Source organism: Rosa rugosa, chromosome 2 (genome assembly GCF_958449725.1).
Source record: "Rosa rugosa chromosome 2, drRosRugo1.1, whole genome shotgun sequence".
NCBI classification, from domain to species: domain Eukaryota; kingdom Viridiplantae; phylum Streptophyta; class Magnoliopsida; order Rosales; family Rosaceae; genus Rosa; species Rosa rugosa.
In genome coordinates this window covers 54730200-54740819 of record NC_084821.1, presented here as the reverse complement: position 1 = coordinate 54740819, position 10620 = coordinate 54730200, and the positions used below count along the sequence as shown (strand labels likewise).

Below are 10620 nucleotides of genomic sequence, written 5' to 3'. Positions count from 1 at the left end.
GTACTCCTAGGAACAGAGAAATGGTCTTTTTTGACCACGTCTTTCTGACGGATCCTACTTTTAGTCGGAAATATCATTTTTTCTGACAAAAAAAAAAATTGTCCGTCGGAAATACACTTTTTTGATTGTCATTATTTCCGACGACCACCAATCTCTAAAAAAAAGTATAGATTTTGGTTGAAATAATTATTATTTGGCGGGGAAACTTCCTGCTAATTACTTTTCCGACCACATTGAATATTGTCGGAAAATAATAGATATGTTCAAGTAAATCCAGAATATGTGTCTGGCCCAAACTCGAGGTTACTTGCTCTAGTTGAAATACAGTTTATATTAGAGATATTCTCGGAGAATCTTAGGAGATATCCAATCAATGTACGATTATGTTTCCATGTACAACTCTATCTCTATGCTTGTAATCCTCTATATAAAGAGGCCCCTATTATCAATGAAACCACGACTCAATTCTCTCCAAAATTTAGTTTTCCTTAAACACGTTATCAGCATGAAGCTCTAACCCTGAAACCCTAAATTTGTAGCCTTCAAATCCTAGCCACCACCGCCGCATATATTAAAGCCCTCAATCTCAAGATTCCAGAACCGGCGGCGGAACCACCAGAACCGGCCAGAAAACTACCAAACCGGCTACCGGAAGTATTGAACCAGCTCTCCAAGAAGAAAAAAAGGGATCCCTGCATCAGTTCACCACCTTCCGGACCTCTGATTGCCCCCCAATTTTGCCACCAGCAACGTCTTGATCCCAGGACCCAGGAACCGGAAAGAGAATTTTAAAAACCGGTCTAAAAGTTGTTGAACCGGCCAACAGAAAAACCGGCAGAAGAAAGAAAAAAAAAGGGGAAAGGAAAAAAAGCCTAGAAGCCCAAGCCCAAAGCAGAGGCCCACTGACCCAGGCCCACAGCTACAACAGCACCCAGACCCGCGACACGTCAGCACCCGGGACCCACGACACGGCAGCAAGGGGGACCCACGCCACGTCAGCAATAGGGACCCACGCCACGTCAGCATCAGTGCCACGTCAGCCCTCCGATCAACGACTTTTCGTGCTATTTCCGACAACTTTTTCCAGCCATTTTCCGGCGACGTTTCCGATCAAATTTTCCGGCAACCTATTTCAAGGTATTTTTTACTAAAAGTTCCCGTTTTTATTTCTTTTCTCTTCTTTTTCTCGGGGACTTGCAACCTCCCTTCTTTTACCCCCCTTTCTTTATCATAGGGGAGACCTAATTAAGCCGAACTGTGGGGGTTCGTGCTCACTCCAAGCTTGGAGCTTGTTGAGATCTCCAAACTTAGAGTTTGTAGAGAATTTATGATCGACCACTTACGTCATTGTTTTGATCTAATCCAATACCTCTTGGAATTGAATTTTTTGGAAGCGATTACGCTAAGAAATTCCTAATTTCTTGGAAGCGACTACGCTCAGAAATTTTATTTGTTTTCGTGGTAGCCTTTTACGCTCCGAAACTAACCCTAATTTCTTGTTCTCTTTCAGGATGAGTAACTTGAACAAACTAGACTTTGCTCCATTGGGAACAACTGGCTCTGGATATCACAAGTGGGTTCGTGATATTCGTCAGCATCTCAAGGCCGATGGAATCCTGGATACGATTCTCGAGCCTAGCCAGGACATGCTAACTGTTGAGCAAGTTCAAGCTTTGGAAGCAAATAGAGCAACCTTAGAGGCAAATAAGGCAAAAACCATCATCCTAATGACTCGTCATATGGATGATTCGCTCCAGTACGAGTGTATGAATGAAGAAGACCCCAGAAGGTTGTGGGTCTCACTCAAAGAAAGATTTGGCAATGTTTGTGACTCCCTGCTTGCTGACCTAGAAGTGAGATGACATAGCCTCTGCTTCTGTGATTTCAAGTCAGTTATTGACTACAACTCAGAAGCACTTCGCATTAAATCCTTAATGAAATTCTGTGGTAAAGAGATCACAGATGCGATGTTGATTGAGAAGACTCTCTCTACCTTCCCCGTCTCTGCATTGATGGTTGCTAAGAACTATCGAATAGATGTTATTGCAAGACGGATCACAAGGTTTCATGAGCTTATTGGAGCTATGAATGTTGCTGAAAAGCATGACAACATCCTTGTGAAGAACTATAATTCGAGATCCATGGAAACAGAGCATATTCCAAAATCCAGTTATAATCGCGCCTCTAAGAGAGGGCGCCAAGAGTGAAACCCTAATCTTAGGGATACTTCTGGACGTTCTGGTCCATATAATCGCTCTACTTGGGAAGGTAACCGCCAAAATAGGCGAATACGGAACCGAAGAGGTAAACGTGGAAAGAGAGAGGGAGGCAACGCCTCTGGCCATGTTGGTGGTGCCACCAACACTAAGAGTCATCTAAATGACGCTTTCAAAGCGCCTCAATCAATGGAGTCTGAGCGAAGAGATGTATGTTCTCGATGTGGAGTATCCGGTCATTGGGCACACATTTGTAGAGCTCGTGATGAAATTGTCACCGCCTGCAAAGCATATTGTGAAGCAAGAGAATCTCACTATGTGGAACAAGAAGGTCAAGAAGATGATCTAGAGTAAAGGGTTGAAGACTACAAATCTGGCTGGGATCAATAGATCGCCAATTCTGTTTAAGTCTTTATTTTTCCAAGAAATGTAATAGGCAATTGCCATATATTTTTGTAGTAAATGCCAATGGTTTAGTCTTTCTTCAAAGTAGGCTCACCCAAAGTAAGTGTGATGTTTAGGAAGGTTCTGAGATTAGTGGTACTTAAGCGAGCCTTACTCCACCGACATCTCTCTACTCACATTTATTTTGGAATTACCGAAAGAAGTTAGACGACTACCATTGTTTTGCATTAGCTAACATTTGGATTAGATTCTCCTAATGGTTAAGAGACAATGATGTACTCCTTTGGCTTATGGATAAAATTTTGAGTTCTTTTCATTATGACTCAATTTTGATTATGAGAATATTACTTTGTGATTACAATGGCTGGGTCATCAATATTAATTCAAGGACATGGAATAGCCCAAGTTCCCCTTGCCAAATGGCACCTTGATTACTGTCATAAAAACTCTCTACGCTCGTAGGGCAAATCGCACCTATGAATAGCCAACGGATTCCATGTAGAGAAAGAAAATGAGTTCCTTTGCAATGCCTCTAATGATTACGAACAAAGGCGCATCTTAGAGAAGTTATGTGTCTCTCTAGTGGACTCTATGTCATTATTCGAACTATTAATCCAATAAAAGTTATGAGAGAAGATCTCTTGGATTTAGACACATATTGGCTTTGTCACGACAGGATAGGTCATCCTAGTCATGATATGATGATCCGTCTACTAAAGACTTCACATGGACATCCTTTCTCTCGAGCGAAACAAAGCATGAATCAAAAGTTGATTCCTGGACTAAGTGTCTTCGTCCACCACCAGCCTAGGGCACCGCCTCCGTCCACCACCAGCCTAGGGCTGGCGCAGTCCCTATCCATGACGCCATGGATGGCGTCCATCATGGTGATGGCGCCCCAGGTGATGTTGCACTCACCAACTTGCTTCAAATAGCGTTTCAAACGCTCAGGCCCAACCAAAATCCTCATTGGTTGCTCTAAAGCCTCTCGCTCATTTTACAAAGCCCGTTCCTTAGGGAAATTAGGATTGAGACAGTCCTATGCAAAGGATATAAAAATACTCATTATGTTCTTACATAGAATCCGTGGGGATTCTGTGGACTAGTTCAACCAACTTGCGGACGTTTAAATATCTCATAATGTTGGTTTGACACGCAAACACGCTGGTCACGTGTTGTGCTATTGTCCACTTGTAATGTTTCTTATGCTACACTCCTAGCACATATCATATGACAACGGGCTCACTCCCCGAATCATCATATTCAGTCAATTGGATTTGACTATGGTAGAGAGTTTACATCGAAGACTTTCGATGGTTATTGCATTGGAACTGATGTTGGACATTATATTCCCATGAACACACCCAAATGGTCTCGCGGAAACGACTACGATGGTAGTCCGGACATTGGTAATGCGCACCAATCTCCTTATATCCACTTGGGGTGATGTAATATCGCATGCAGCTATGCTAATTAGTCTACGACCCACCGCCACTCAATCTACTTTTGCGTTACAGCTAGTGACTGGGTACAAGAATCGTACTTACGCATATTTGAGTGTGTCATTTATGTGCCAATTGCGCCGCCACAACACTCTATGATGGGTTCTTATAGACGAATGGGCAACTACATTGGATTTGAGACTCCAATAATCGTCCACCACTTAATGCCCTTGCAAAGCGATCTCCTTACCGCTAGATTTGAGGGTTGTCACTTTGATGAGGCAGTCTTCCCATCGTTAGGGGGGAGATAAGAACATGGATGTTCCGCAGGAACGACAGGAATTGTCGTGGTCTATCCTCACTATGTCTCATCTCGATCCCTACTAAAGTGACAATATCACACATCTGCTGCAAATATGCCTGCAAGGAAGTACGTCCCTACGAGAGGACGTAGCGCCACCCTACACGGAGGTAGGCATGGCGCCAACGCCAAATAGAGTGTCCCTCTGGCGTTACAGGCCCTGACCCCAGCTAGGATGTGTGGGAGGCCCGTGAGTTCGAATGATACTTTGGCACATTCTAATCCTTTGATCATCAAGACTCAAAATCCGTCTCATGAGTATCTTCCGGGTTATGGTTATCGTTGGGGGACGCCTTAACGTCAAAACCTATTCCTGAGAATATAGAGCTCTATGAAAATTACACTAGTGTACATGAGATGTGGGATAGAAACTCCATTATAATTGATGATGTAATCGCGTATTTCGTTGCGCATGAGTTTATTTGAGTCCGATGACATTGAACTACGCTTCGTTGATGAATGAATACCAACGTAGAGAAATTTGGCCTAAATAGAAAGATGCGATCCAGGTTAAGATGAATTCTCTAACGAATAGGAAGGTTTTCGAGCCAGTGATGCCAACACCTCCTAACATAAAACCTATTGACAAATGGGTCTTCGTTAGAAAGCATGATGAGAAAAAGATATGGCAATCTCGCCTTATGGAGCAAGGCTTCTCACAAAATGCCCTGGAATCGACTACGATGAGATATATTCTCTCATAATGGATGTCATTGCACTCCACTACCCTGTCAGTTTGGTAGTTTTCGAATAACTGATTATGCAGCTTACAAATGTGGTCACTACGTATCTCTATGGGGATCTAGATACAGAATATACATGAAGGTTCATGGTGGTCTTCATTTACCCAAGTCAAGTGGCTCTAGACCATGGAGCGCGTTTGCAATAAGGTTGAAACACTCACTAAAGTGACTACTTGATTGGGAAGGGATATGCCCGCGCGTTTCCATAATAAGTTTCGGATTCTATCGCGGTTCATGTTGAACATGATCTTCATTAGAAGCCCTTAAAGAGTTAAGGGAAATCGCTGAACACTTGAAATCCGAGTTTGAGATGAAGGATTTTGGGAGAACACGATTATGTCTCGATTTGGAACTTGAGCATCGTGTTGATAGATGCTTAGGCATTTTGACAAGGTTAAGCCTCCAAGCACCCCCATGATCGTCCGTAGTCTTGATCCTGAAAATCCTCTTCGTTCAAAGGATGATGACGAAGATGTGCTAGAGGCAAGAGTGTCTTACTTGAGTATAATAGGCGCATTATTGTACTTAGCTCAACGCACAAGACCGGACATCTCATTTGCCATGAACTTGTTAGCTAAGATATAGCTCTGCGCCAACGCGATGTCATTGGATTGGTGTAAAAGATATCTTTCGGTACTTGAGATGTACGATTGATATGTACGATTGATATGGGCTTGTTCTATCCCTACAGAGAGAGACAATGGATTCAGACCCATCACACACCGAGAACGCCGCCAACACTGGCCTGCGTCCGCTATCCCCATCCCAAAACGACATGTGTTTTGGAAGGTTTTGCTGATGTTGGGTATCTCTCTGACCCACACAAAAGTCTTCCCAAACTGGTTAAGTGTTCACTATGGGTAAAGACTATGATATCTTGGAGGTCTACATAACAGACCCTAGTCGCTATATTTTCGAACAATGCAGAGATTATTGCTCTTCACAAAGTGGTTCGTGAATGTATATGGATTGGATCCATAATTAAGCATGTTCGAAAAATTGTGGTTTGAAGTCTACCACAGATGAGCCTACGAGCATTTAGGATAATGTTGCTTGTTTTGAACAAATAAAGCAAGGCTACATCAAAAGTGACAACACTAAGGATAATCAGTAACAACAGATTCTCCTCAAGATCAAAGTGAACTGGGTTCGATTTGAGGACAGTGTGGCAGACTTGCTCACTAAGTCATTGCCTAAATTCCACTTTCGAGAAACATGTTGGTAGCATCGTTTACGGAAGTTATCCGAACTCCCATGACCGTTGTCATCAGGGGGAGATGCAGACATCAGGGGGAGATGTCTACATGTATGGTCTCGAAACGTGAAGGGTGTGTTGTGCTCCTTTTCCCCTTCGACCGAGGTTATTTTTGTCCCACAGGGTTTTTATTATTCGGCAATGTTTTTAATGAGGCAACGAGAGGAGCACCACGTTTGGGCGACACAAGGGGGAGTGTTCAAGTAAATCCAGAATATGTGTCTAGTCCAAACTCGATGTTACTTGCTCTAGTTGAAATATGGTTTATATTAGAGATATTCTCGGAGAATCTTAGGAGATATCCAATCAATGTACGATTATGTTTCCATGTACAACTCTATCTCTATGCTTGTAATCCTCTATATAAAGAGGCCCCTATTATCAATGAAACCACGACTCAATTCTCTCCAAATTTCAGTTTTCCTTAAACAATATCATCTTTTTTTTAGGGAAACTTCCATTTGCAAAAGGCCTTTTGCAAATGGAAGTTTTCCTGAGGAAAATTATATATCTAGACGATATGTGTACTCATGAGTCATAAGGGATTTGCTGAATTTGGACAGGAGAGTTCTTGAAGTCTAAGAAAAACAAGAAACAAGGAAACAAAAACTAAAAAAATAAAAAAAAATAAGGAGAGAGATGAATATATATACTAAATGTATCCTTCAATCAAATATTGCCAAACACATTAGTAGACATTATTCGGAGTCTATAATCGGATCTTCTTCTTTTCTCTCCCTTATATTGATATCAAAATGTAATAATTTGACTTAGAAAAGTTAAGAAAATATTTGATACAGAAACAATGTGTTGTTCCTAGTAATTGGTGTAAAACATATATCCTTAAATCTACGTACAGAAAAAAATTAGTTTTTTTTTTTTAGAGAATTGTCAACTTGTTGCATTGATCAGCAAAATTATACATAATGTCAAAAGAGTCACTACCTAAGTAATTCAACCTTTTTAAAGATCATGAAGCACTGTCAAAATCTATCCTAGAACATCCAACAAAATCAAGAGGCCAAGACATCCCGGATATTTTTGACGACAAAGAAAAAATTAGTATTTTTAGTGCAATCTATAGCCATTGAGATTTTAATACAATGCATTTGTATTTTTTGCGCAATGCGTTGATACCTTGATTTGTAGCAAAAATTGATACCTTATTGAATGCAAAATATTATTCGTATTAGTAATAATTCAATTTACGAGTACTCTTAGAGCATTGCATGAATTGATACTTTTAGTGCAAGTAATGCTTTTATGGTTACTTTGTGTATCACATGCGTATTTTAAGGTTCAAGACCTCAAGTGTTGAAGCCGTAAGGCATAAACTATCCCACGTATCAAGAGATTCAAGACTAAGGGACTTGTTTGGAAGCTCAAAGTGAAGCTTGGTGTTAGATTGGGGCTATGGGTTCGTGGCTGCATTCTGAGGCCATGCTAGCGTAGGATATATCAGATCATCCAAATGTTTGAGCTCGATCAATCTTAGAGCATTAATTGGGACCTCAGCCCCTGTCTATCAGTCGGGACTTAATTTTGTTCATGGCTTAGGGTTTTTGAGGCTCTTGACCATGGTCAGTGTCGGATATTTATGAGCATATGGCGCTCGGAACCGTTGCCCCAAGCTTGGGTTTTGGGTTCCTTTACTTGAAGTCTTGAACTAATTTGCAGACAATGATGGGAATGGATAACGATGGACCAGCCATACACATTTCCCTGGCAAACAGAGAGCCACGTCCAGAAGTCCGAAATCCAGAAATCAAAAAATAAAACTTAATTAACTATATATGTCTAGGAGCTAGCAGGTAAGCAACGTTGACATTAATATTGAACAAATAATAATTATACACAAAAAATTAATTAATCAGTCCAAAAGTACTCCTCCATCGGCGGCATCTCTCTGAACAATCTATCAAACTCTTTGAAGGAGATGTTCCTCATCATAACTGATGAATTACTGCGAGGCATTAATCCAGCAGGATTTGAGTTACTGTTCGTCATCGAAGACCTAATCCCATTGATCAGTCCTTGATCTCTGAAATTACTGAACTGGGACGTACACTTGTTATTCGTAACCGGCGGCGGAGGCGGCGGCTCCGGCACTTCATACGCCACCCTCGAGTCTTTTCCGGTCAGCTTCTGCACCACGTCTTTGAAGCTCATGGCGTCCGTCTCCACGTACTTGGTGTTGATGATCACAACCTTCACAGACCGGTCTCCTCTGCCCTGGCCCGACATGAAACAAGATATGCTTGCACGTTGATATATTCGAAGAAGAATAAGCTAGATCGGAGCAGAAATCGGCAGTGTGGTTATTGGTTCGGTGTGCGAAAAGTGATAAGAGATGATTGGGTTTGTTGGGAGATTCAGTCTGAGCTAGCTGGGGCAGGTTTTATAAGCTTAGGTAGGGAGGCAAGTGGGTTGGAAAGGAAATTGTGGTGCATGGATCGATGCTTGTACGGCAATTAAATGATCGGGGTAGGGTTTTTGATATGCATAAGTTGACCGTTGTTTGTGTGTTGAGAGGAAGCTGGGGAAGGGAAGAGAGGAAAGGAAGCAGTCTAGAAGGACTGGGTGCATGACTGTGTGATCGGGTAATTTGGGTCAAACCACGGAATTGGGAAAGTCAAAAGAGTCATGCATGTGATACGAAGGAGGTGGTGTCCGTGATGTTTCATTGTTGGGCCATGCATGGACCAGCATGGTAATAGTTCTAGTGGCTAGAGGATAAAGATGGATTGAATTTTGCGGGGGAATAATAAGACAATCAAAAAGGTTAACGTAACTGAAATAGAATGTTAAAGTGATCGGTTTGTAAATGAAGTTTAGCGTGATGGCGTTTGACAATCTTAATTGGTTTGTTCTTGGTGAAAATTTATAGACATGTAAGTACAATTTAATTAAAATGATCACTAATATGATAAAAATGTTTTATAAAAAAAAAAATCACTAACACAATAAAAGTGGGAAATAAACGAAAAACAAAGGGTAATTGTAAAACAAAAGGTGAGGTACTCTCAAAATGTATGAAAAAGTAGTTGAGTTTACCTTATATGCGATCAACATTGAATAATCAATAATATAACCCAATTTTCGTTAAATATAAGACATTGTGTTAATCTGATGACTAAGAAGTAATCTTTGAACTTAAAAACCTTAAATGATGGCCTAGCTCTAGTGAGAGAATAGTGAGCATGAAGCCGTATGTAAATTTTGACTTCCTAAATTTCAATATTCAGAGTCTTAAAAATTATTTGAATTCTTTAATGGTTTCCCACAAGTTATATGCAATCATGTATATAGACAAGTGAGCGTGGTGATTTTTGTCATGTATGTGGAAATATGCACATACATGAAGGGGATCAGGGGTCAAGACACACGTTTGCTTTGATAATTTGCGTGAGGGTTAAGGTTCAAAGGTTCAATGTTGTTCACAATGTCAATCGGAATTTTATCTGCTGGAAAACTCACATGAGGAAAAAATTACGTACGTACGTACGTACATGATTATATCATCCTCCAACTGTCATGAAAAGTCTAGGCTTGTCTTACTATGTGAAATACCACATGTATCAATGTGTCGTTGTACTGATATTTGAATATATATTTGATAGCTTCAACTATTCTAAAGGTTCTTTTGGGTTTCAACCTAGTACCTTCTTGTAAGCTACGGACATTGACGTTGTATTAGCTAGCCTTTGCTTTCTATTTTCATCTATAACGGTCTGTTTGAGGCTTTATAGTTTATATATTTATACTGGGAATAATAAGCACACCTGAGAAATTGAGTCCATATCTGTTATATTTGTAGAAACAATTGACCAAATAATATCAAATTCTATGTGTTCAGACTTGAACGTTTCCGGATTTTCTTATATTGCTATCAAGTATCAACGAGTATGTAGTTTGATGGTTTCATAATTTCAAGTCTAATTTAATTATTAGATAACACATGATGCAAGCCAATAGACCAAACAAGATGACCAATCACTAGGCATCAAATTTTAATCGTAATGGCTCCATAGAATAATTAAGCATATCCACACCATAATCAAAACCGTTTACTTTTCTACATTTTTCTTTGATTATTAATTATGCAACATTTTTAGCCATATCACAATTATACGATCATTCAAATGATATGTGTTTGGTGGGGTGGTAAGGCTTTCGTCTCTCATATGAGAGGTCAAGA

The 10620-nt window shown here is 40.5% G+C and overlaps 1 protein-coding gene across 1 annotated transcript; it reads right to left on the bottom strand.

Moving 5' to 3' along the window:
* Positions 1-8232: 8232 nt before the first annotated feature.
* LOC133733418 (VQ motif-containing protein 10) lies at positions 8233-9011 on the bottom strand. The gene has a single exon (XM_062161042.1). The coding sequence runs from the start codon at positions 8664-8666 to the stop codon at positions 8289-8291; it is 378 nt and encodes a 125-aa protein (XP_062017026.1). The 5' UTR covers positions 8667-9011; the 3' UTR covers positions 8233-8288.
* Positions 9012-10620: the final 1609 nt, after the last annotated feature.

Bases quoted from the DNA above. Each gene is read 5' to 3' on its own strand.
- LOC133733418 (XM_062161042.1), bottom strand. From the start codon at position 8,666: ATGTCGGGCCAGGGCAGAGGAGACCGGTCTGTGAAGGTTGTGATCATC.